General features: G+C 40.6%; 1 protein-coding gene across 2 annotated transcripts in view; it reads left to right on the forward strand.

The window, feature by feature from the left end:
- Positions 1-23,905, forward strand: part of LOC310957057 (neurobeachin-like) — a gene marked incomplete at both ends in the record, with an annotated part of 95,245 nt that extends 71,340 nt beyond the window's left edge. The window contains 30 exons of one of the 2 annotated variants that reach the window (XM_083927476.1): positions 258-634; positions 1,084-1,220; positions 2,960-3,114; positions 4,670-4,796; positions 5,882-6,001; positions 7,473-7,606; positions 8,278-8,339; positions 11,195-11,259; positions 11,712-11,820; positions 12,217-12,383; positions 13,361-13,485; positions 13,581-13,730; positions 13,938-13,970; positions 14,349-14,485; positions 14,708-14,825; positions 15,372-15,474; positions 15,591-15,706; positions 17,303-17,415; positions 17,639-17,779; positions 17,888-18,007; positions 19,178-19,330; positions 19,461-19,625; positions 20,229-20,318; positions 21,031-21,223; positions 21,665-21,736; positions 21,992-22,147; positions 22,543-22,815; positions 23,031-23,227; positions 23,412-23,563; positions 23,815-23,905. In XM_083927476.1, the coding sequence (XP_083783602.1) occupies positions 258-634; positions 1,084-1,220; positions 2,960-3,114; positions 4,670-4,796; positions 5,882-6,001; positions 7,473-7,606; positions 8,278-8,339; positions 11,195-11,259; positions 11,712-11,820; positions 12,217-12,383; positions 13,361-13,485; positions 13,581-13,730; positions 13,938-13,970; positions 14,349-14,485; positions 14,708-14,825; positions 15,372-15,474; positions 15,591-15,706; positions 17,303-17,415; positions 17,639-17,779; positions 17,888-18,007; positions 19,178-19,330; positions 19,461-19,625; positions 20,229-20,318; positions 21,031-21,223; positions 21,665-21,736; positions 21,992-22,147; positions 22,543-22,815; positions 23,031-23,227; positions 23,412-23,563; positions 23,815-23,905 (4,151 nt within the window). The remainder of the gene's footprint in view (positions 1-257; positions 635-1,083; positions 1,221-2,959; positions 3,115-4,669; positions 4,797-5,881; positions 6,002-7,472; positions 7,607-8,277; positions 8,340-11,194; positions 11,260-11,711; positions 11,821-12,216; positions 12,384-13,360; positions 13,486-13,580; positions 13,731-13,937; positions 13,971-14,348; positions 14,486-14,707; positions 14,826-15,371; positions 15,475-15,590; positions 15,707-17,302; positions 17,416-17,638; positions 17,780-17,887; positions 18,008-19,177; positions 19,331-19,460; positions 19,626-20,228; positions 20,319-21,030; positions 21,224-21,664; positions 21,737-21,991; positions 22,148-22,542; positions 22,816-23,030; positions 23,228-23,411; positions 23,564-23,814) is intronic. The other variant, XM_083927477.1, reaches the window with a different exon arrangement.
- Positions 23,906-27,764: the final 3,859 nt, after the last annotated feature.

Genomic DNA, 27,764 nt, shown 5'->3' on the forward strand with positions numbered 1-27,764 from the left:
GGATGAGCTGGTAGTGACTCGTCGTTGTAGCGTGTGTGTAGTGAATACCGGCTTCAGGCAAGTAACAATACCTTTGTCAAGAATATGAGACACAGGATGAAAGGGAGAAGGAGGAAGAAAGAAAGGTATTACTCGACAGAGAAATAAAGCCGGAGAAAATAGCTGAGAATGAATAAAAAACAGACAATATGTGGAATTTCTTGGTAATGCATTTTACAAAAGAAACTTCTGTGATTTTTGTGTCTTTTCTTCTCTAGAGCACCCATCCACGGCCTTCTCTGACCGTGACAAACAGACCCCCACCCCCGTGGACGACTCTCCCCGGGCAGGCCTCCCCCACACAGACTCAGGCATCGGAGAGGAGGGCCATGTGGCGGGATCCCTGAACGGCTCGGAGATGGGTCTGGGGCTCGGCCTGGGCCTGGTGGGGAGAGAGACGGACAGGGACAGAGACAGAGACAGAGACATGGGGGGAGGAGGTATGGGGGGAGGCACAGATCTATTGTGTAGTCTGTCTGATGTTAGGAGGTCACAGGAGAGCCTTCTGGATTCTCCCCACAACCCCAACTCCAGCCAAGCCCCACCTTCGTCTATCTCCAGCATTAGCCAGACAAACAAAGGAATAAATGTCAAGGTTAGTCTGTTTGACCCGCTTTCAGACATGGCTGCTTGTATCCAGAAGTGTCTAAATGTGCTCATAGAGATGATAAATGTGGTTCAGTGTGGTCAGGAAATACATTTGCACTTGCATTTTTAGCTGTTGTGGTTGGATCATCTGAGACAGATTTTAATGCTAGGCCTGAAAAAGGTCAAGATCTTTCCACATCTGACTTTTAGTGAAGTTATAAATGTGATTATATAGATATATAATACAAAAGTTTAGTTTTTCTCTAGGTTGGATCTTATCGGAGGTGATAATGTTTTGTAACGTAAGAAATATTAAAGCCTTTTCATTAAATAAAAAAAACTAAATTTCAAGGTCATGGTACCCTTTAAGAACAGCTAAAATTAGTCAAGCTGTTAAACTCATCACAGCCTGTGTCATGTAGTCACCAGAGGGGTTTGTTTCTCCCTGAAATGCAGGAGATCCTGAAGAGCTTGGTGGCTGCTCCAGTTGATGGCGGGGATTTGGGACAGGAATCTGGGCCGACGCCCTATCACCCAGACCCCGCCCTGAAGACGCATCCCATGTTGCCCATGCAGTTCCACTCCTTCGACAGGTCAGTGCCATTTACTGTTTCACCAACAACAGGCAGAAAAACAAACAGAGATATCAGAGTTAGTAGCCTGACACATTCGTCAATGCATTGATTTTTTCCAGCCAATACTGATCTTTTGCTGATGCGCTTAAGTGTGCTGTTATATGTCAAAAATCAGTTTTGGAAAAACATGTGTCACAGAAATCAATCAGTTTATTAGTATTTGAAAATCGACCCTCCCCTTTCAAAAAAACCCTCTTTTGATGGTTACATTAACAGGCTTAGATAATGTGCTTTACTTGCCAGAAGTCACATTGATTTCTTCAGCGAAACTGAACTGTTACTGCACACATGAGGATAAATAAAACTGTCGATTCTGCACAATAACTTGTTAGTTTCTTGCACTTACTGTGCACTACATATTTGAGAACAGACACATTTAGTTTAAGAAAAACAATAATTTGATTTTAGTAGCAGTGAGACCACAATATTAAAACATGAGTGCGATGCTGTTTTGATTTCATTATTTCTTACTATTTTTGACATTTTGGACTCTTATAGAGATTATTTTGCTGAGTAATAAAGTCATTAGACATGGCACGACATAAACAAAGTCTGGACAGAGGTTGAATTGTGTCTCTCTTATCCAAACTGTTAACATATAGACTTGCCACCACTGAGTGATGACCGGCTTTTATCTCCTGTGCATCACTTAGTCTCCCTGATCCGGCTCTGCGGCAGTCCTTGAGAGGGAAATTATTGATTGAAGACAATGTGCATAATAGATCACGAATGGCTCCATATCCGTCTCACCCAAGATGTAACCGTCTGACCCATGCAGACAGGCTGCACATATCTGATCCAAAGCAACGAATGGCAAACAATCAGCCTTTTAATAGTGCTTTTAAACAAATGTCAGTTCTTCTAAACAATCTAAAGCAAATTAGTCATACTTTTAAAATTGAAATGCACAAGATCCATAGTTATTAGTTACAAGCTTATAAAAAATAAATACAATTTTATTTTGCCTCAAATAGAAACATGGGCCGTGTATTTCGAGCAATATTTTGGTTGTAATTTGCTGCAGTATGTGCTATTTTGAGCATTTGAGTCAAGTCAAATGTCCCTAGGAAGACAATAAAGTGTATCGTACCCTATCGTTAACCTGACTCCACCAGACGGATTGATTCGCATTTGCTCAGCATATCCATCTGGAAGCACTTGGAGATCTTTTGGGAAGGGGCGAAAATACTGGTTGCTGATTGGATAAACCATCCGTCTATCGGGCCAAGTCAACAAGTCAGATCAACAAAAGCGTTTGACGTACAAACAGAGCGTAGGCTCACAAAGTAAACAACATGTTGGTGAAGGATATTTGCCGTTTGTGTAACACAAATTTACAGATCAAAGGCACAATTTCAGGTGCCCGGTCCATATTCCATCTGAAGGATCTAAGAGACAAAAGCGTTAGCGAGTGGCTAACTGTCTGAATATGTGTCTAGATCAGGTCGGATTTGCATGCGTTGCGTCATACTTAAATACGCCTTAAAACCAATGCTTATTGGACGTTAGCTTGGCAAGCGTCTCGCAATTGTAATATAATATAATATCATATTGTATGGTATCATATGGTATTGTATCGTATATAATATTGTATCGTATCGTATCATTACAGTGGCGTAAACCGGAGCCAAGATATCACTGAGAAGCATTTTCTGTGTGTTGGTTTGTCTGATGCCTTTGTGTCTCATCTCTTACAGGAGTGTTATGGTTCCAGTCAAAAAGCCACCACCTGGCAGCTTGTCAGTCAACACAGTGGGCACACCCACAACCAGTGGAGCAGCCACCGCCGGCAGCACGCCCAACATTTTTGCCGCTGCCACAGCAACACCCAAGAGCATGATCAACACTACTGGTGAGAGATAACACATAAGAACCGTGCACTTATAAATACACAATATCGTCATACTCACTTCTGTCACTTTGACTCCTAAATATATTTCTTTGTATATTTTTACCTACATACATGTTTGCACTGCATCTATTGTGTGCATTTAAGAAGAGGCAGCAGAGAGACACCTGCAGTATGACAAGCGTTTTTGTGCGAAGGGCCTCCAGCATTTCAAAGGCTGCTACATGAAGTTTCTTTTCTTGGTACAGAACTCTGATGCTTTACTCCTCGGTTATTTGACAGCCAAAACAAACTAGAATAGAAACAAACTTAACCAATAGCAGTGGTGAAGGAAGTATTCAGATCCTTTACTTCAGTAAAAGTTCTAATAATCTACCTCACTGTGAAAATACTTGAGTAGAAGTATGATTATTATTGTTCATGCATTAATGTACAAGCAGGATTTTACTTTTGTAGAAGGTTTAAGTGGAGCTCACTTTGAACTAATAACTATTGATTATTGTCATTACGGATCAATCCATGTATTTTCTCCATTAATAATTCATTGTTTGGTTTGTAAGAATATAATCTTCATAATTTTTATTTTGTCCTACCAACAGTCCAAACTGTAACATTTTTACTAATACCTTACAATTACTACAATTATTACAAGGAAAAGCAGCAAATCTTCACATCCATGAATTTGGAACCATGCAATGTTTTTACATGAAAAATAACTTAAACCACCATAATAGTTGCCAGTTAATTTCAGTCAATTGGCTTATGTAAGTCATACGTGTTGTGTGTAAAACGGTTATATTGTAAAGTAACTAAAGCTGTAAATGGAATGAAGTGCAGTTTTCTGTCCGAAACAAGGGGAGTAGAACTATAAAGTGGCTATCAAAAGAAACAAAAGTACCTCAAAGCACTTGAATAATTATATTAAGGGTCAGATGTTTTCATGATTCGTTTTTTTTTTCCAGATCAGTGAAGCTGCAAACTGCACAGCAAGTGTAAGAAATCGAATCCGCTAACAAGAAAGTTAATTCAGTGAACTTTCCTTCAGTGGATCATGTATCATTCACCCGTTTGATGCTCCATGCAGGGGAAAAAAAACAGATAATGAAAAAAGCATGTATTCCTCTTCAACTAAATATTGCATTAAATAAAAAAATCAATTGATAACAAGATTAGAATCAAATACACATCAGATGACATGCAGATCAGTGCAGCTTCCACGCAGCATCATACTCGGCAGATTCATTATAGCAGAGTGGATTTATATGCAGGGCTGTGTCAGACTGTATCATACATATATAATGGGCAAGGAAGGGATTTGTTCCCTGGAAGGGATTTGTTACTGGATTCTGTATATTGATTACAAAGCTATTTTCACAAACAGGGGCCATTACCAGAAGACAAGCAGCAGCACGTCCGGTGAAATACTATCCAAATTGAATTGTCGCAACTGACCCGGACATTCTTCCATTTCCTTTATTGTTGTATGATAATCTTGATTCATGTTACAGTAATGCCTATTTTTGTTTTCATCACTCTCTCTCCTCTCGGTCCTGTCTAGGTGCCACAGACTCTGCCTCTTCCTCCTCGTCCTCCTCTTCGTCGTTTGTCAACGGTGCGACAAGTAAGAATCTGCCGGCGGTGCAGACGGTGGCACCCATGCCAGAAGACTCTATGGAGAACATGAGGTCAGAGCTCTCGACATGACAAAGCTCTTTAGTGCTTCATCCATTCACTTTCGCTCTTTCTTTTTTTTTTCTCCTCCCTTTGGCTTTTTGTTTTTACTTTGATTTGTCTGTTTTCTCGGGTGCCTGTTGTTTTTCCACTTCATTCCTGTCTCTCTTTCACTTCATACTTAGGTCTTTATCCTCCCGAAAGAATTCTCACTCTCACCGTCATCACTGATATTATTATACAGCATGGTTAGATTGGGGATGACCGGGGTGCACCAACGTGCTTTTTTAAGCCACGGTAAAAATACCTGAAGAATGTCGGGAGCAATGTAGATGCAAAAATGTTCTGACGTGTTAAAATAATTTACCAAGTTTCAAACAAAAGATAAAAGTAATTTCGAATTTTTACTGGGAGGGTGATAAATGACTAGAGATCATAAAAACACCAGTTTCACATTGAGTTATCATTGAGGACATCGGACTGATATCATAGCATATATTGCTCTTCAAAGCTGATATCAACTAATAATAATAAAGTCTTCTGAAAGCTAGTAAAGTTACTTAATCTGTGGTAACTCACACACACACACACACACACACACACTTTCTGCTCACATGCACGCATCCCACCCTGACATCTCACTCAGCCTACACTATGGTGCTCTTCATCCCTGACATGGCAACTGTGTTTTAATTGTCACAATTAATAGAAAATATCATCAGTCCCAATGGATTACTTATTTGAAATCTTGTAAATTAACTTGTCATAAAATATAAATCTGTGTTTTAGTTGTGTATCCATACCTTGTATAGGCATCTGACACTTGCTTATAAAATATAAGATGATCTACGATATGTTAATAATTAGGAAATAGCATTACAATAAGACATTTATTATTTTTATTCTTTTGAAAATTGTAGCATTTTGTACTGTAACATTTCTGTCAATGTACTCTCTCCTTAGACATGTTAGACAGCTCGTTATGATATGTGCAGTTACGTGTGCTTCTGAAAGTGCACACGCATGTGAGAGGGCGTGCGCGTGGAAGTGTACTATAATCAGTGTGCATGTCTGTACGTGTGTGTGGTTTGTATTGCAGTGCCTATTGTGAGGTGGCGCAGTGTGCGCTGCGCAGCGGTCAGACGCCCCCTGAGCTCAAGTCTTTTAGCTCTCTGGCAGGCTTCCAGGCAGCTCCCCGAGATGCAGGACAGTGTTTTAGGCAAGGAGATACTCGTCCTGTCCCCATGCCACCCCCCCCCCCCCCCTCTCTCTCTGCCAAACCTCCACCACACACCCTCTGCTACGCACAGATGTCTAGACATCAACAGCTTCAACAGCTGGCATCACTCATATTTTGTATATATCAGCACAGTCAGCAATGTCACTTCTGGCATGGCCGTCTCTTCACACTAACCCCAAACTCAAAATCAGACCTGACTCAAACTGTCTTTGCAAATAAGTTGTAGCGACATTTTTGCTTAAAACAACTCAAAATCCTGTTTAAACCTTTCCTGTTACCTTTGTAGATGTCAGCCGTCTGCTACTCTGAGCAGCTTTATACAACATTAAGATTTGTAAACACTAGTGACCCAGGTCTGTTTCAGAAGTCACGTGCTCATAAGGCCAAGAATATGCACTTAACTGCCTTCATGGCTCCATATAGAGAGGCAATGTCCTTTCCCTTTCAGTGTCAAAATAAAATGTACAGTATTCAACGGAGAGTGACAAATAACATCTTCTTTTAATTGTTACATGAATAACACAAATGATGTTTGTCAATTTAAAATATTTACATCCCGATACGAAAAACACACACACACACACGCACACACACACACATATAAATACATCGTAGCTTCAGCGAGATGTCACATGGTAGTCTTTCTAATGCTGAATGTTCACAGCCTTATTAACAGTTTTACCACAAACTGGGACTTTTTTTTAAAGCAATTGACAAACATCTTGTGTAATTTAAGGCACACTTCAAACGAGTTAAAAAAAATAATTTGTACCTTCTCGTTTACTACGTACATATTTTTTTCCAAAATAAGACCCCATGGTGGTCCTCTATAAGGGGAGGGACTTCACTTCTCTATTAGTCTGCTTTACTGTACTCTTCCTGCCTAACTCATAGTATATAGAAAAGTATTTGACTGTGAACGTGATCTACACCTGTGCACAAACAAAAGCACTAATATTAAGAAGTGTAGCATGTCAAGATACAATTATACAATATTTCCAGTTTAAAGTAAGAACATTTTGTAGCTTATATTGCACTTCCAGCTTCACCCATCCCACAATGCAAAGTTCATAAACAATTAGTCTTAAAACTATAGTGTCATTAACCTTTCCTTAACAATACTAACCCAGACGCAGTGCTTCCATCCCAAACATCTTTTCATATGCTTTAATTCTGTCAAATTTTGTCCTCTGTGTCCGTTTCAGACCTTTTTCTTTCTCTTTAACGTCTCATCGGCCGTTTCCCCATTTCCTCTCCTGTGTATTTGTCCTGTGCTTTCCTCTCGTCTCCTCTTCATTTCTTTCTTGCATGTTTTTCCTCGCTCCCCTTCTCACCTACTGTATTATCCCCCGGGTTTTTCCTCGCACGCTCTTCTAACCTCATCTGTATGTCGCTTATTTTACCTTCACTCCTATCCCCTTCATCTTTCTCTCGCTTATGTCCGTCACAGTATTACAACCAAGCTGGAGCGCGCTCTGGAGAAAGTGGCGCCCCTGCTGAGGGAGATTTTCGTGGACTTTGCTCCCTTCCTTTCCAGGACGCTGCTGGGTAGCCATGGGCAGGAACTGCTCATAGAAGGTACAGGTGCTGTACACGGCTTCCTTTTCTCTAACTGGCGTCTCTCTGTGGAGTCTCCCCATTCACTGTCCCTCACCGTGATATTTGTGTCTGAGAAAGACTGAGAGAAAAAGAAACGAGTGTATGGACGAGTGGATGTGTGACTGGTTGAGAGTGAGCGAATGTCTCTGAGCTGGCTGCTTCACTCATTCTTCAAGCAGGTATGAAGTCAGTACTTTGCACTATTCTCAAACAGCTAGCTAGATAATGACATTTGTAAATCAGATTATGTTAGCATTAATACTACTGGTGTTACAGATTGTACTTAATGTGATGCATTCCCCCCTCTGCACACCTGCTTCCTGGCGTCCTGTTTTCGTGATCCACCGTCTCAATGTTGATCTCTCCTTCCCCTCCCTCCCCCTAACTCTCTCCTTCCTCCTCTTTCTCTCTACTGTTTGTTCCTGTCTTCTCTGTGGCATGCTTTTTTATAAACTTGACTATGATGACTGTATACAAAAACAGAAACCACTGACACTACAGTGTGTTGATATTTTGTGTCTTGAGGCAGTGTGTGCGTGTGTGTGTGTGTGTGTGTGTGTGTGTGTGTGTGTGTGTGTGTGTGTGTGTGTGTGTGTGTGTGTCAGAGAGAAAGAAAGAGAGACTCCTGACTGTGCTGTATGTCTCATGTGCTGCAGGTCTGGTGTGCATGAAGTCTAGCACGTCTGTGGTGGAGCTGGTAATGCTGCTCTGTTCTCAGGTTGGTAACCCACCACTTCTCCTCTCTGCCTCTCTTTTTGCCGTCCTCACACATATGATCTGTTTTTCCAAAGCCCGAGAAAGTCATCCTTAATTTGTTACTAGAGCTGCATAATATGAGGGAAATATCTAATTGGGATTATTTTGACTGATATTTTAATGTGGATATGATTCTCGATATTGAGGGAATTATCATTTTTGCATCATTATTCTAATTTTCATTAAACGTGTTAAAATCATCATGGTATGATTTTTGCAAGGATTTTATTCTTAGGTCTGAAGAGTACGAATTGTAGGCCAGGCCACCTCTGCTGCACCACAATACTTAATTCATAAAGGCATTTTGACACAATAATGAACAAATAGTGAGTTGTGTGTATTGAACTAGTCCATATCGCGATTTCGATAAAATTGCGATTAATTGTACAGCCTATTTCTTACCCATTCTGGAAGCAAGTCGGCTGCACAGAGGAAGCAGTCGAGCTATTGATCCGCCCTGTGAGGCAGGGTTGACTATGTAATGAGCGCATTGCAGATGTAATATAATATCTACTTATATGCATCATCACACCATAGTTTCCCCTTATCAGTATCAAGGCCACAACAATTTTCCATGTCACATAAACTTTTCTGACTGGATTTGAACAAGATGAAATCACAGAGGCATCACAGATTAATTATTTCCCCTCCGCCAAGGACGTTATGTTTTTCGGTCTGTTTGTCAGTAGGATTATGGGAAAACTACTGACCCAATTTGCATGAAACTTGGTTGGAGGAGTGTAGCATGCGCCAAGGAAGAACCCATTACATTTTGGAGTGGATCCGGATCACAAATATGGATACCAAATTATTTTTCACTTCCATTCCACACTGCGAGACAGGGCGAGGCCTTGGCGGAAGTATGTGTTCTCCGAGTGCCCTTCTAGTTTAGAACGTTATTGAGGTAATTTGTCTAACTTTCATTCTAAGCCAGTATCTCTATTCCCCTGAATAAAAACTCAAAAGACAGAGTGACAACAAAGAGGCACTTACCACTAACAACTTCCCCCCGATGGTGTAGGTAATCAAAGGTTCTTCTTTCAACTGTTGTCTGTTTTGTTGGCCGCTTCTAAGAGCTCTTGTCCTGAGAGGAGCCCTTTAGTTCTTCCTTCTTTCTCTTCTTTTTCTTCAACTCTGCTCTCTGCTTTCTTATCCTATATTCTTTTACTGCTTCATCCTCGACCCTACCATCAGACACTTCTGTTTTTCTGGCCCATTGTAACTTAGTGTTTCGGTGGCAGCTGCTTTTATCTTCTCCCACTCTCCACACTGTCCTGTCCTCTCACCATTACCTCTCCTTTCTCCTCCCCTCCACTCCTCTGCCTAGCTCCTCGTCAGCATGTATAGTATTACCCCCCGGCACCGGCCTTGTCTGCCATTAGATGCCCAGGAGAGCAAACTCTAGCCCAGATATCGATCCTCTGGATGGAGGAGGGGGTGTAACAGGAGATGCTCCCATGTGTCCTTAAGAGCTAGTGGAGCTAATGGAGCTGTGATAGTTTGAGGCTTTCAGCAACACTCTTATCCTGCTCAGAAGTCTCCAGTCTAATATGCACAGACGCATAGAACACTCAACGTACTCTTAGACGGCTGCATTTTCATTGACACTCAGAAAGCTCTTAAGATGTCTCTCCATCCTAATTCTGTGCACTTTTGTGCAAGTGTACCTTGACACTGGTGATGGTAAATCATGGGACTGTATATTTCCTCTTGAATAAAGCCTTTTTTTAATCTCTGGATTCACTGACACTTCTTACATGTTGATCAGCTGATTAAACACAACAACCCACATTTGAAACCAGAGACATTGGTATATGGTTCATCACGATATATCATGTTTTCTTATTAAATAGGTAGATAGATATATGAAAAAAACACATGGTAGGGCTATTTTGTATGCTCCTATATGATATTTACATACTTGAGAAATGAAAAGTACTTATATTTTCTCTTTTTCTTGTGTTCAAAATTAACATAATGTGTAAGGATCAGAAGGTTTTCCACATGACGTAAATAATCGCGTAACGCAGTTCGGTCACTGGTTTTTCAATGTTGCAATAGAAACAATGGAGGAAATAGACATTTTAATACCATATATAAATATATATATATATATATATATATATATATACATATATATATATATATATCTTCCTTCTTTTCTTATATGTATATATATCTTCCTTCTTTTATTGCCTTCTTCAATATTGAAGAATACCTTATCTGAATAAACCACAATATCTGCTCACGTATATGAAATCATGGGTCATGATGATGATCATGTTAATTTCATAGAACTGTTTTTAAAGTTTGATTATAAAAACCAAAATGGTAATTTTCAAATGATATTCCATCTGGTATTTTATACAAAATTATCTGATAAGTTTTGAGTTAATGGGCTTGTTTTTGTCAATTTAGACAACGTAATTTTGAATCACACAATTTCAGTAGAATTTTTTTCATGTTAGTGTTTCCATTGAAAGACAATAAATTATCCTATTATAGTATGGTAGATTTTGCTATACCATGTATACCCACACCTGTGATTACCATACACAGTATACATTAAACCGTTGTGAACAATGTTGCAAATTAAGTAGGACTGCTTTATGGCAACATTGAGTTCACAGGAATTTTGTGAGAGAGTTTCTCTTGATGTCTTTAATTCACAAGATAACAAAAACAAAAATGCAAATATGTCTATAAACAGGTTTTCAACTAAATGTCCAGAAAAAATGTATCAGTATAAAACAACATATGCAGCGATGGTTTTTATACGTATTAAACATCCCTTACCCATGTTTCCTCTACACTTAGGAGTGGCAGAACTCCATTCAGAAGAATGCTGGACTAGCCTTCATTGAGCTCATCAACGAGGGGAGGTAATCCATCACACACACTGATTATCACCCCATATAATTCCTTGTGATTCACACATTAACAACACTGTTATTAGTGCTCAACAACTAATGGGCCTGATGGAGCCCTAATGAGAACGACGCCAAGATAAGTGCACAGTGCCATGTGTGTTCAGTAGGAAATCAACTCATTACTGTGCAATTAAGTGTACAGTTTCAGTGCCTGTGATCTTGTTTTTTTACTTTAAAAACATGAGGTTAATTAAAATACACCACAATAAAGATTAAACACATTAAAGAAGGATGCTACTTTTTGAACATAGTGTTTACCCAACCAAGGCTTCAGCAGCAGACAAGCCAGTCTTATTGATGTAATTTAGAAATGGTTTCCGTGTTAAAACTTGCTTACATTTCCTCATGTTGAGGATTATTTTTGTTTGTTTGTTTTTTTTTCATTCTCTTCGATCCTTCACCAGACTACTGTGCCATGCAATGAAGGATCATATCGTGCGTGTTGCCAATGAAGCAGAGTTCATCCTGAACAGACAGAGGGCAGAGGATGTACACAAACATGCTGAATTCGAGGTAAACAAACAGAGCACCACTTAGGTTTGTCACATGTGACTGCATTAAAGGGATAGTTCGGATTTTTGAAGTGGGTTTGCATGAGGAACTTATCCATCGTCAGTACAATAGATGAAGGGCCCGGCACCTGCAGCTTGGAGATGCAGACAGGCACAGATGCTAAGACATGTACTGCTGCGGACAGAGCTACACAGCAACACGTGACCAACAAAAACATGTTTTACAGTTTTTGTAAATTCTTGCTTCCAATTAGTACATTTAAACTGATTTTGCGCATTTCAGAAGGATATGCTGTACAGCAACGTTCTCCGTGTGCCGCAATCTCTTCATCTCTGACAGTAACACTCTTACTGTTTCTCTTTCCTTTTTAACTCTTTACCTCCCACTCTCCTCCAGTCCAACTGTGCCCAGTACGCTGCGGACCGGAGAGAGGAGGAAAAAATGTGCGATCACCTCATCAGCGCCGCCAAGCACAGAGATCATGTGACCGCCAACCAGCTGAAACAGAAGATCCTCAACATCCTGACCAATAAGCACGGAGCGTGGGGGACAATGTCGCAAAGGTGAGCGGGAGTACGGGAACTGCATGTCAGATTATACTCTGGGACATTTTTAGACTGCTGTTCCACAGGATGTCATTTGACAGCAGACGTTATACAGGTTGCAAGTGCGCGTGGAACGCTTCTTGCATATCATGAGAAAATGGCATCTGTATAAGTAATGATTATTAAGTCAGCATCCGTATCACTAAAGCACATTACCACATTAAAAGTATAAGCATTATTATTTACATTATACATTCATAAAGCCAGTAGACTAGCTTCATATCACAGACTTAAATGCATTTTTAGTTTCCAGATATGCGGATGTGATCAGTGCTCAAATATAGACATTTATGCAAGATGACATTGTCCGTGCGAATCAGGCTTCATGAAACAATCAGGTCTTATTTCACATAATTTGTCGTACATCAGCTTCAGCACATAGATGACTACCATCTTAGTTGCCTGTCAGCAGTGTAAGACTGATCTCCTTATTTAGCACGCTCACATACACATATTAAATCAATGCCTCCAGGTTTCGGGGGGCCGTTTGATTTAATTTGAGGACTCGTGATATGCACCATCTGAAGCCTGTCTTGCTTGTGTCACCGTTGATTAAGTAAATGTGCATGCTGTTAATGAACACCTTTTGTACTCAGATGAAATATTAATTAAGTTCATTTGCATCTTAAGAGCTCTGGCCTCAATTATATTTTTAATGTTTGTTCACTTTAGCATCACATGTACATGTCTACAGTTTTTTTATTATTGGTTATATTAGGTACATAAGTCATTTTAATCTGTTTATTATTAATATGATTGTTTTCAGAGTTGAAAAGGTTTGCCAAACTCGCCCCTCTGGTCAAATACTCCCCTTTGGACTGTAGGAAATTAGTTCTTGAAGTTGCTCACGTAAATGTCACCTGTCAGCTTCAACTCCAAATTTAATGTCCTTGGATGAACGAATAAATGCTCACCGTCCCCTTTTGCGTCTTCAGCCAATTACATGACTTCTGGCGCCTAGACTACTGGGAGGATGACCTTAGGAGGAGAAGGAGATTTGTGCGAAATGCCTCTGGATCCACTCACGCCGATGTGTCACTCAAAGCTCTGGAGGAGTACGGTCAGTACTTTGTACCAATGTGAACATGTTGGTCAATATCTGCTTTTTTTCTACACTTGACCCTGACACGCAAACTTAAAAACGCACTAAAACAGGCACGGAAGAAGACGAGGAGGGGCTTAAGTCAAAGAAAACTTTCCGCAGCCAATCAGTGGTCACCGCGAACCCAGAGGCGGAGTTAATGCTGGAGGGAGACGATGACGCAGTCAGCCTGCTGCAGGAAAAAGAGATTGATAACCTTGCTGGTAAGATGAACTCACATAAAGACACACACACACACACACACACACACACACACACACACACACACACACACACACACACACACACACACACACACACACACACACACAAACACACACACAAACACACACACACACACACACACACACACACACACACAATGCTTCAGTACGACTGAACTGTAAACTGTCTATGACTCTTGTTTTTAGTACGTTTCCGTCCAAGACTTTTTATCTCCAAAGGCAAGTCATTTGAAAGTTTGGCAGCTGCACTAACCATCCATCTGATTTTATTTGACTTGAGAAGATTGAATCATAATTAACCAAATGCTGATACAAGACCAAATACCTCATTTAATCCAGTGGTTCCTTTCTGACACATATGATTGACACGGGGTGTTTAAATAGAAGGCAAAGTAGAAGCAAGCAAATAAATAATCAATCCTAACTAACGTGAAATCACTCTATTACACTACATTTAATAACCTCTTTGTGTGTGTGCGTGTGCGTGTGTGTGTGTGTGTGTGTGTGTGTGTGAGAGAGTGACTGTGATTACTGTTGTGTATCATGAGCCTGTCAGTGTTATGAATGCCTCAAGTAGTAATACATTTGTCCCCTCAGGCCCTGTGGTTCTGAGTACTCCAGCTCAGTTGGTAGCTCCAGTGGTGGTGGCTCGAGGCACTCTGTCCATCACTACTACAGAGATCTACTTTGAGGTGGACGAAGAGGATCAGACATTCAAGGCAACTGACGCTAAAGTAATTGCAAACTATCTTTATTATAAAAATATTTCATTTTTACTAACTGCTTTTCACCGATCCCATACCACTGTGCTTATTATTATTACTTTTTTCTGGGCTAAATTATGCGGTATTGGACCGGTGCATAGCGGAATAATCCACATAATTTAAGATTAATTTGTCTATATAGGTATTTCTGTATGTTAAAATATTTTTTCATAGGGTGTCCAACTTCAACAGGTTCTGGCCTACTCAGAGGGTCTGCACGGTAAATGGATGTTCAGTGAGATCCGAGCTGTGTTCTCTAGACGCTACCTGCTGCAGAATACCGGATTAGAGGTCTTCATGGCCAACAGAAGTAAGTCTGTATGCACCTCTCACCAAAATTCTGTTATAAGATCTCCAGCCACTACCTATTTTTCCCCATTCACGTCTTTTTATGCACATTGTCAAAAAAAGAGTTTCAGCTCTAAATGGGATATGGAAATGTCTTTGTCGAATTAGTTGACGAAATGAACATTTAACTCACATGACTGATCAGCTGTTTCTGTTGTCAGGTTCCTCTCAGATATTCCCATAATGTGTCTTCATCTCCAAACAACATGAAATAAGGCCAAAAAAAAACAATTATAACTTGCCTGAACTGAACCAAATTCAATCACCCATTTTTCTCTCGTGGACGGGTTAGATGCATTTTTCTGTACAGTAGAATAAAGAGCACAAACACTTCTGGGCTCTAGTCTTCCCACGGCAGCCACCCAGACTAATCTCAACACTATGCAGTATTATATAACACTATATATTATTGTATTTGCTTTTTGGCACTAGTTCAACATTAGTTGTTATGGTGATTGACTTTATATTGTCTGTATGCTGACCATATCTTGTCTCTCCCTCTCTCCAGCGTCTGTGATGTTTAACTTCCCCGACCAGGCCACAGTCAAAAGAGTGGTCTACAGCCTCCCACGGGTCGGGGTAGGAACGAGTTACGGCCTGCCACAGGCCAGGTATGTGCGGCATAAAATCAGCTGGTCCACCACTATTCTGCTTAACAGAGGTATTTCTGATAGAAAGAAACTTCAATGAGTGTGTGTGCGCGTGTGTGTGTGTGTGTGCGTCCCAGGCGGATCTCCTTAGCCACCCCTCGTCAGCTCTTCAAGTCATCCAACATGACGCAGCGTTGGCAGAGAAGAGAGATCTCCAACTTTGAGTACCTCATGTTCCTCAACACTATTGCAGGTAAAGTCCCCTTTCATTCATATTTCATAGCATGAGTCATTCTTTTAAGTCTGTTACGGTGGATCTTAGCCTCTAAATAATGAACAGACCGTTAGTGGTCAAACATTGCCTGATATCAGACAGAATTAGCAACTAGACGCACTCTGTTTCCAGTCAACTCGGCTGAGTGGGAGGATTCTAAGGTCTGGACCGAGGCAAGGTCAAACACACAATGCTGTCTAATGGAGCCTTCTTTGTGCTCAGAACAAACAATTTTAATTATTTGAGAGAATACGTCTTGTTTCCCTCATTTTATCTTTTTCTGTCAAGATTTTACTAATGTGACCCGATTTGGTTGCTTTTACAGTTTCCGTTGTGCTATGTTATAAATAAATGATAAATAGATAAATATTAAAAAAAATCTGCAAAACCAGAAAGTGCGGACTTGTTTGTATTTCTCTCCATGTGCATGAATAATGCACAATAATAATGTATAAGAAGACTTAATTGAAGAGAGCAGATAAAGAACCTGGGAGATTTGAAGAAGATGAACCTTCGTCAGCTCCAGCTCAGCTAGAGTTTGCATAACAGTTACCAGTGTGACCTGTAAATACATTTATTTTTTTGATTTTTTTTGATTGAATAAAAGCAGCCACAATAACAATGGACAAATTGGTAATGAATTGAAAAAAAATTGTTGCAGTTAAAAAAGTTCTATTTATTGTGTTTTTTAAGTCGTCTATGCACTAGAATGTATCCACTTATTTGAAGATGTTCTAAAATATCTATGAATAAAACAACATGTCATAACATATATTAATATGTATGAAATAGAAATGCTGAATGAGTTTCAAATACACATCTAGATGAATGGCAGCCAGTGTTTAAATGCCTTTACACATGCTGGCATGTTGCAGTTTTTCAACAGCTTGTGCTTTTATGCCTCTCTGTTGGAAATGTTTTTTATTACACTAACATGCAACCCTGGTCCGTGTAATTGTAATAGCAGTCTGGCACTTTACTCGCATCAGGAAGTTCTCATTAATTAAAGCCTGATTTATCCGCCGTGGAGGATTCAGAGCCTCGAAATTGGTAGCAACAGTTTTGTGTTGCATTTCTACAGCTTACATATTAAAGCATGTATTCATTTGTTGATGTAAAACTCAATCTGATGTAGTAATTAGGGGTGTAAGAAAGTAGTGATACACTTGAGCATTGCAACGTTATGTTTTGTGATGCTGTATCGATTCTCAAAAACATTATCAATTTTTTATCAGCCGTTCATGCAAATATTTTTGGCAGATGGTGGTTTGTTTTGTGTTGTTTAACGCCTGAATGCCAAATGGAAGAGCTGTAATGTATCTTCAGCTATCTGACTCTCCCACTCCAACGTCACAATGTATGCATATAGTGGGAAGCTTTTTATACTATGACAGTTTTCCTAAAATGGAAAATATATAAATATTGAATCGCAACTCCTGTATCTTGTTACATATCACCAGATACTTGCCAATAACACAACTCTAACAATATAGCAGGCTAACATTTAAGCATGTTGTCATGATGTCGTATCTCATGAGACAACTTTAATCTTACATCCATCTTCTATCCCTGCAGGGAGGACCTATAATGATTTGAACCAGTACCCCATCTTCCCCTGGGTCTTGACAAACTATGATTCAGAGGAACTTGATCTCACTCTGCCTGGCAACTTCAGAGACCTCTCCAAGGTTAGATCACTCTGGCATGCAACATTTAATGTGCTTTTTGAAATTAAATGTGTGCTACTAAGAAGATGTTCTAAACCCACATTAAAGATAAAATAGTGGTCAAGCAGTAATACTCATACAGCAAGGATATATATGCCATGCCCTCTAAAATAAAAGGTATGAATGTATGTTTTCTTGTGTAACCGCTGACTTAAGCTGATTATTTCACCCCGGTATCTTCCAGCCAATCGGTGCACTGAATCCCAAGCGAGCAGCGTTTTATGCAGAACGCTACGAAACATGGGACGATGACAGCACACCTCCTCACCACTATACAACCCTGTACTCCACTGCTCATTCAACACTGATGTGGATGCTCAGAATAGTAAGCACCTGCCGCACTTTTCACACAGTTATAGAGTTACACCTTGAGCACAAGGCAGAGACCCAAAGCTTCTGTTTAAAACAAATATGTCTACCTGTGCGTCTTTAGGAGCCCTTTACCACGTTTTTCCTCAACGCGAACGATAACAAGTTCGACCATCCGGAGAGAGCCTTCTCTGGCATCGGCTGCTCGTGGAGAAACTGCCAGAGGGACACGGCTGATGTCAAGGTAACTGTTCCTGATGGGTTGACGGGACGTCCTACTGAACTGACTCGTTCAAATGATTGTAAAACAATTAAATCAGCCTGAAATCGGTCAGTATTGAGACAAACTACTAAAAACACAGTAAGGCAGAGCACCGAAAGGAGTGTGTTTTCCCAGATAAGTGTTTCAGAGTGTGAAAACATAATGTTGCTAGTTTTGAAGATCACTAAATGGATGAGGAGTGTCAATAATCTTGAACCTTGAATCTTGAATTGTCTAAAGCCCTGCACTGGATTGCACCAGCTACGTGTAAAATTCTCTTCTAAGTTGGGGTGGAGAACTAACACTAAAGTCTTAGTAACTACTAGTTAGTTTGTAACTCAATCAGCTGCTTACAGGAGTACTTGGGGCATAACGTAACTAGTTTTGACGTAAAGGTCATCAGTTCCATCGCCTGGCATGCGCCTGTAGCATATCGTAGTGAGCTATATGGATACCGAAATATCATATGGATAAAAAAAGGTCTCTACTGGATCACTGTGATGCAAAATGGCTTGCAATTAATGAAAAAGGATGCTGTGAGGCTGAAAAATGCTTTATTAAATTTAATTCTGACATAGTCTGATATACGCTTCCCCAGGGGTATGAGTAACTTATTGAATCTCATTAAGTTAGTTATGTTGTAAATTATCTCTGTGTGGCAGTCGCTTTTATTTTAGAAATGCATAAATCGCAACTTGGTTATAATTATATAAATACTCTGTAACGAGGCAAAGTTTGAACCTACACACAGCTGGTGCAGCAGCCTGCAGAGTTTCACATGAGGCCCAAACATACAACATATGGTCATACAAAAACACACACACACACCCCAAACTAAAAAACAATACCGTCGCTGTCGCAGCTGTTAATAATTTAGTTTCAGACTAAAACATTTGTTGGTTTCTTTGCTCTACAGTTTATATTTAGTTTATGAGAAGAGTAAGTGAATGAGCAGGTAGTGTTGTGAATTAAAAGTCCAAAAAGTTCAGAACCAGCATCAGAGCTGCAAATATTGTAAGTCCTGGAGGACATGATGAATACAGCTTATGTGTGCGTGTCTTTTATATCATTCCAGATTTTGTTAAAATCAATAATTTTAGGGAAGTAATAATTTTGTTCAAATAAACAACGTGTTTCTGTCGTGTCCATCAGGAGCTGATCCCAGAATTCTACTACTTGCCTGAGATGTTTGTCAACAGTAATGAGTACGAGCTTGGGGTGCGAGATGATGGCTTTTCCGTGTGTGACGTGGAGCTTCCCGCCTGGGCCAAGAAGCCTGAAGACTTTGTCCGCATTAACCGGATGGTGAGAGACAAAGACAGTCTGTGCTAAATTATAAAAAGCTAAATGAAAGGTCTCCACTGAAGAGACACTGAACACTGAATGTTCTCAACTCTCTCTCCCTTCCTCTCTCTGCACCTGTTACTCCGGGCAGGCGTTGGAGAGCGAGTTTGTGTCATGCCAGCTGCACCAGTGGATTGATCTTATATTTGGCTACAAGCAGCGAGGGCCAGAAGCAGTCCGTGCTCTCAACGTGTTCAACTTCTTGTCCTATGAGGGAGCAATCAACTTAGACAATGCAGACGCTGTGCAACGGGAGGTCGGTTTCTATGACAACACTTGACATGAAAAATGTATTATTACAGCTCTCTTGCTATGCCTCCCACAGGTACTGCCGGTAGATAATAACCTTGTTTTTAGGTCTATTTCCCTACGTCAGTCAATGTAACGTCCTCATTACTCATGAGCTATTTAACATATGCCTTTTATGGTAGATAGTGGTAGGAAAAGTGGGATGACACTGGGCTGAGCTCATTCCCACACAATTCACCGCAGGTGGGAATTTATCAGTATTTATAAAGGACAGATTGCGTGCAAATGTGCGCCACATAGTATTATAAATCAAAAAAATTTTGCACAGCACATTCATGGTTTTGGGTGAAGCTTTTGTTTTGGGAAGGATTCTACGCACAGTTTTATAAACGAGGCCCCAGATAATTAATTCTTATGAGAAAACAGTTCTCCCTAGGGATGAATTCAAAGTAGTGTAGCTCAAGAAGCGTATAAATAAGATGAACATGCATGTTTAAGGATAGGAAAGTAAAGTAAGTAAAGGGGGAGGGGGTTATGTGGCTTTCCTAATCTTGTTTTCATTCTTGTGTGACCTTCCTCTCCTGTGCTAACACCATCTCCCCGACCGTAGGTGGTTGAGTCCCAGATTCAGGCGTGCGGTCAGATCCCCTCGCAGCTGCTGATCGAGCCACACCCACCTCGCTCCTCCGCCATGCACCTGGTGAGAAAACCTCGACATCCTTAGCAAATATTACTTCACTTTCATAAAAGTATTCTCAGTATTCGCTAAAAAATAAAGAAAACACAAAGTTAGCTGTACTCACATTAGACCTCAGCTGCCAACCTTCTGAAATACAAAAAAGAAATGTACATACTTTTTTTGCATGTTCTTTCATTCAGTGTTATTTTATTGAGGTTGTTATTGAGAAAATGTTCACTTTGGGAACAGGAATAGTGTTATTAGTATCGTTTTTCTTTTTTATAGACATTTTGAATTGTTCATTTTTCATATTTCTAATACATTTTATCCATGAGAGATTTTGTTGCATACAAGTGTATGTAATGTATTTTTAAAGCAAGTTCTGCCCTGGTTTTAGCCTCTCTGTCTTCCCTGCTCCCCCGAGCAGAACGAGGCCTCAATGTCTCCACATCAGAGCCATCCATGTCCACCCAAACCTGTCAGCCCCGAACCCTGAGCAACCAGTGCCCCCACATCCTCTCCTATGCCTAGAGCCACCCTTAGTGTGTGTACCTGATCTGACCCTGTGCTCCCATTAATATACCTTTTCCCTTCCCTCCCTCTGTCCCATCTGTTCTGTCTGTCCCTCCGTCTCCATTTCCCTCCTCTTCTCTCCCCCAACTTTCCCCTCCCCTCCCCCTCTGCCCTTTTCTTCCTCTCTGTCCTCTCTCTCTTTCTCTGTCTGTCTCACCAGTGTTTCCTTCCACAGAGCCCGCTGATGTTTAAGGATCAGATGCAGCAGGACGTCATCATGGTGCTCAAGTTCCCCTCCAACTCCCCCGTCACACACGTCGCAGCCAACACGCTCCCTCACCTCAGCATACCAGCAGCCGTCACTGTCACATGTAGCCGTCTGTTCGCTGTCAACCGCTGGCACAACACAGTCGGTGAGTGCGCGCAAAAAAAAGTCATCTGAAAATGGAACTTAAATCCAATGTCAGCAACAGAAAAAAATTCAGATTGTGTTATCTTAGTGTTTACTCTTATTTTGTCCACATGCTGACATCAAAATATTAGTTAGTTCAATCCTCAATAACCTTTAATGACCCCATTAGCACAACAGAGTGTGTTTAATGAAGCGTAGTGATGTAATTGTGGAGGGTCATAACGTAGCTCCTGTTGTTTTTACGGCCCTATTTTTTAACAAAAGCTAGCATCAGAGCTTTCATCCGAGAGATTGTAGTTTAGCATCTATCCTTAACCGTTTTAGGATGTGTTTATGTACGTGTGTGTGTGTGTGTGTGTGTGTGTGTGTGTGTGTGTGTGTGTGTCTGTGTGTCTGTGTGTCTGTGTGACTGTCTGTAATTTTCACCCCCTATCTTCTTCAGGCCTACGTGGAGCTCCAGGATACTCCCTAGAGCAGGCTCATCATCTACCCATTGAGATGGACCCTCTCATAGGTCAGTGCACAAGACTTTCCACAGCAGATTTAATTGGTTTTACATATTGATAATAGTATAGACACAAGTAGTGGGAATGAAGTCAACATATCAGATAATACACTGGGGATTCGTGTACATATATTACTGAGACACAGGCTGCTTGAGTGATAAAAGATCAAAAAAAGTGAGAGTTCATTTGACATCTTGTAAATCACAGTGCATTCGTATGCCCTCATTAACCCTACCTACTGACATCTTTGTGCTCCCATGCAGCAAACAACTCAGGCGTGAACAAGCGTCAGATCACTGACCTCGTTGACCAGAGCATCCAAATCAACACACACTGTTTTGTGGTTACTGCCGACAACCGCTACATCCTGGTCTGTGGCTTCTGGGACAAGAGCTTCCGTGTTTATTCCACTGAAACGGGTAGGTTTTGTAGTATATATGAGAGGTGTAGAGCACAGTAGAAATTCAGACAGACATTATCAGAAAAATTATGTGTTTTTGAAACTTTTATTTATGTAAACACATATAAACCCAGAATACAAGTATGAACCTGAAAATGAGCATAAGATGTCCCCTTTAAAACTCCTTATTAATACTACAATTTTGTGATTCTGTCAGAGATTTAGAACGCTCTCTCTACATTTTTACCTGGGCATACAGTACATTTCTGTACTTATTGGTCCAAAGGATTAGTGAGAATACCTGCTTATTACACGGATGTATTTTTTTCTTGGAAGTGAAACAACCATGGCCTTCAAAAATTGAAGTACAGGGCACACACTGACTTCAATCGCCTACCTCCTTCCTCTCCACAGGAAAGTTGACCCAGATCGTTTTTGGCCACTGGGATGTAGTAACGTGTCTAGCTAGGTCAGAGTCCTACATTGGAGGAGACTGCTACATCGTGTCAGGCTCCAGAGACGCCACTCTTCTTCTTTGGTACTGGAGTGGACGACACCACATTATTGGGGACAACCCTAACAACAGTGACTACCCTGCTCCCAGGGCAGTACTGACAGGACATGACCACGAGGTGGTGTGTGTGTCTGTCTGTGCAGAGCTGGGATTGGTCATCAGTGGAGCTAAAGGTTTGTGTGTCTTTATTCGTCTGTATATGCTGAAGAGAGTTTTCAATTTTATGTTTTCCACAAAGTTTGTTTTCTGAATTTCTTGCAGAGGTTGTGCTGATATTTCAAAACAAAGATATTAATTAGTGACATTTAGGCTATCTTTGCCAACACCAAACCTGTTCAATTAAAAGAAAAAAAGCTTCTTCACTATCTTGCTTTGGTTTGCTCCACAGAGGGCCCATGCCTGGTCCACACCATCACAGGGGACCTGCTTAGAGCCCTGGAGGGGCCAGAGCTGTGTCAGCGTCCTCGCCTCATCTCAGTGTCCAGCGAGGGCCATTGCATTATCTACTACGAGAGAGGCCGCTTCTGCAACTTCAGCATAAATGGAAAACTGCTGGCACAAATGGAGGTCAACGATTCCACACGGGTAAGATTGTCGGGAGTTAATATTTGCTGTTTATGTAAACATACTGTAATGTTCTTCTTGGTGTATATTCATCCAGGAATACTGTCCTTATTTACTCATAAACACTGTGATATGCCATTGTCAAACATGCTGGAGCCCTTGAGCCCCATGTGACCTCTCTTTCTCTTCTTTTGTGTCGCTGCAGGCGATCCTGTTGAGCAGCGATGGACAGAACTTGGTGACAGGAGGTGATAACGGAGTTGTGGAAGTGTGGCAGGCGTGTGACTTCAAACAGCTTTACATCTATCCAGGCTGTGATGCTGGTATCCGTGCAATGGACCTCTCACATGACCAGAGGTAAAACAGACAGGGTGCCACTCTTACGGACAGAAAGAAGGCAGCCAAATTCTGTGTTGTCTTAAGGACTACTGTTGTTGGGGAAACTGGGTCACTTCAAAGGGGGTTGCAGTGAATTCTGAATAATCATTAATGAAGTCCCAGGCAGGAAATGAACAATGGTTGATAAACTTCAACCCTAAAAGTTGTTCTTACTGTATAGATGTATGGTTATAGTTTGGTTTGTGACTTTCTGTGTGCTCTGCCCTCAGGACTCTGATCACTGGCATGGCATCCGGCAGCATTGTGGCGTTCAACATAGACTTCAATCGCTGGCACTACGAACACCAGAACAGGTACTGAGGTGGACAGCGTGAGGTAGAGGAGGATGGGGAGAGGAGAGAAGAACAAGAGGGAGAGGAGGTGATGCATTCTGCTGTGTATCTGCAAACGCAGGGAAACTTAAGGTACCAAGAGGAAGGAAAAACAAGTACCGGACCTTAGGCTCTATTCCCTTGTGAAGTTTACTAGATTTGAGGATGCAGCAGCGCTGGTGGAAACATCTTCCTCCGTGCACATGTGTACGTTCACGCACGTGTGTAAACACAGACACATAATACCCCGAAGATACACACCAAAACCTGCTAATAAAATAGACAGACTGCAGAATGGGGGAGAAGAGCAAGTCAAGTAGACCTTGTAGAGGTCGACTATACCCGTACCACTCACAGGACAACAGTTGCTGTTCATGGTACGCTTAACGCTTCACAGACAAAGAACTTAAGTTTTTGTTTCCCCCTTTTATTGTTCTTCTTTATCAGTTTTGTTCTTTACTTGTCCTTTGAGGGGAGTTCAGTCTGGGAATTATTTGGGTGGACTATAAATTAAGACTCCTTCAATGTGTCTACACTGATTAGAAATGGTCAGAAATGAACCAGCCTCACCCACTGTTCAAAAACCGGTGCTATTGGCTTGATCTTAAAATTCACCCTTGGAAAAAAAATGCCTGGGGTTATGGTTTTATTAGATTGTATCTAATTTGATTTATCTGGTTTTATTTAATTTTATAAAGTTAATTTAATCTTTTCTTTTCACCCGCAGCAGGGTCAAATCTGAATCTTATGTAAATAAGGCTCTGCCTCCTTCGGAGCCTACACGTGTTCTTTCACTACAAACTGCGCTTATCACCTTTAATTTATTAATGACTTGCTGTATGTAAAATATTGTGTAATAATTATTATAATGTTGACAAGACTGATGATAATAACGGTGTCATGGATGGTGATTGTTTTGCCGGAAGATGATAATGATGAAGAGATCTTGCCAGTGCCACCAAGGATGAAAACCACAAGACTGACATGATTTCCTTTGTATATTTGGTGATTGTTTTGTCAAATATGTACATATAGTCTTGGTTCAGGCTTGGTTGGGAGACTGAATCAGCTGAATAAGACTGAAAGCGCAAAGGAAAACCTTCACTTACCCACATTTGATGATTATTTAAAAAAAGAGAATCAAATCAATGTAAAAGTTTGTTTTGTATTTGCACTTTGCACCAATCACATATCATTATTTATTAGCTTGGTTCTTTCTGGTCGGCTGCCATTTTGTTTAGGTCCATTTCCCCTTCGGGATTATTTGTGCATTGATGTTTGTATTTAAAGCGTTGAGCTCATGTGTGATTATTAGGTTTTACAACCTCACAGTTGTAAGCAATATCATGATTCTGTAGCTGATAGAGGTGGGAAGGAGGGATTAGAGGGGATGGAATGTGAGCTGTACTGTATGTGTGAAGCCATCTTGATCAAATGCGCACATGCACATACTCTATCGACAGGTTCAACTTACGTATCCAAAAAAAGGTTAAATATTTTTGGATCTATGAAACCCTAAAAAACTATTGTATTCATGTTTTATTGCAAAGATGTAAAATATGACATGTGTGAGTTGAAAAAAAAAATCATGATAAGAAAAATAAAATATGCAAAGAATTTGATGACTTGGTCACATTCTGTTTCACTAAAAGGTTTTTGCTCCACGAGTGAGGCATCAAAGGGCGTGTGCTGTCTTAAAGGGATCCTCCCTTCTCAAATGATTTCAAGAGACTCGTCGTTGCACTTTAAACACTTTACGTTGTTGAACGACCCACTTTTCTGTGTTTCAAAATTTCACTGTTACTGTCAATCATTTTAAGGTCATACTTGTATTTGTGGTTTCCACTAGGACATTTTTACATGCTTTAATGTTTCAAAAACACATTTTTCTGTCTGAATATACCTGTGTCCACCTAAGCCTGTGTCTCCAAGCCTCGCTCCCAAAATAGATTCTCTCCACAGTCAGCACCTCGACCTGCTTTATAACAAAAATGTACTGTAACTTTATTTTACAATATGGGACCTTTAAAGCCCAATTCAGACCAAAGATTCGCAAAGCAATGAAACAGTTTTAGAACGTTGTAGGTAAAAGTTGTGGTGTGAACTGACCAGTGGCTAATCTAGCCGGCTCATGTTGTCGCCAGCGATTCAGCTTGTCAAATCGCAGGCTACTGGTTTTAGAAGGTAACACATGTCACCTCTTCAAACAGCCAGTCAATCAGTCCGAGGCTCAACGAACATGAATGAGAGAGAGAGAGAGGGTCGAGCGAGCAATACAATGAATAAGGAGAGGGAGCGCCGTAATCCAGAACAAAACAGTGAATCAGTACCATTATTTTCGCCGTTTCATCACAACTAGGAATGCAGCTGTAGCAAGTATCTCACTATGTATGTCCTCATTTACATTCAGCTATGAAAAAAAGCAGATTAGGTTTAGGTTAGAGCAGAAGTACGGAGAGGCGTTGCTATTGAGACAATAAACCGTCTTGCCTCGTCTCCTTGATGTGAAATGGCAGGTTTCAGAACGTTGCAGAAGTACAAGAAGTTGCAAGTTTCAACTCGACTCGTTGCAAATCTTGGGTCTGAGCTGGGCTTAAGACGTACAGAGAAATGTTACGTTATGTTAGCAAAGTATCAAGTTTCCATTTGCTATTTTCATCTCAAGGGCCCGGCCCTGCATTGTCCCCTGCTTAAATTAAATCCACAAAACAGCTGAAGTTCCCTCAAGCAAGGCATGTAACTCAAAGTCACTTCTGTGGAGCTTCATAAAAGAAATGGTGCTGGGATTTTCAGCCAACAGGATATTAAAGCACTGCATGCAGCAGACCCAGTAATAAAATAGATAACAATCAGAAAGATAAAAGTAGTAATACATCCCATACAATCAAAAAAAAAAAAGAGAATATGTGTATAAGAGAGATTGAAATCATTTGACCCGCTGACAAAAATCAGATTTAGTTAAATGGTATACAGTAAATCATGCAAGAAAGCTCAAGTATCCATGCCAGTATAAAGACGCACCCATGTTTGAAATGAAAATGTTTTAATCTACTTTGTATCTTCACTTTATGATAGGTCTGTTTTTGCTTGACTAGACTAAAACAATGATTTTTACTTCCTGGTTAACTTGAAAACAAACGATTATTTCAAACTTCCATCTTTTGTACTCCATTAAACCAATGGCATAATAGCATCTTGCCTGGTGTGCAAACAGATCAGTCAACAGCTGCATTAATGAACCAATAATCAGCGCTGTGACTATACATGGGGGAACGAAAGAGTACCATCACCTGAAATACACATTGTGAGAACAAAGAGGATTTGTCAATAAGAGCTCTGACAGATCTGACTCCTTGTATTGTTCGTGTCCTCGTAGCTGTCATCGCCGCTCTCTGAGCCTTCAGTTCTTATTGAATTTTGTGGAAAAGTGTGACAAAGATGAATGAACCTTTTTCTTAGAATCTGTTCTGAGTGTGTGGTGCATTTTTGTTACCATGAAACTACATCTGGCAGTATTAAAAAAAAAATGATTTAGCTTATGCCAGGAAATACAGACCAGGCTGACAGCTGCACAGAGCTCTTTTGCTTCAGTCAATGTAGAGACGGCAATAAGAAGACATATGAGCTGACAGGCAGGAGAGGGTGATCTGTTACGCTGGTAGACCTGTCTTTCAGGAACAGAATTTCATCTTGTTGTTTATGCCACTTTTGACCTGGTCTGTCTGTAGCTGCAGTCGGAGACTGACTGCCTGTCAGGAGGAGTCTGAGACACAACCTTCATTTCTTTCTCACCTTCACATCCACAGAAAGGCGTACTGTGTCATGTCTTTTCACCAGGGGACTCATGA

The sequence above is a fragment of the Echiichthys vipera genome (genome assembly GCF_963691815.1).
Source record: "Echiichthys vipera genome assembly, chromosome: 14".
NCBI classification, from domain to species: domain Eukaryota; kingdom Metazoa; phylum Chordata; class Actinopteri; order Perciformes; family Trachinidae; genus Echiichthys; species Echiichthys vipera.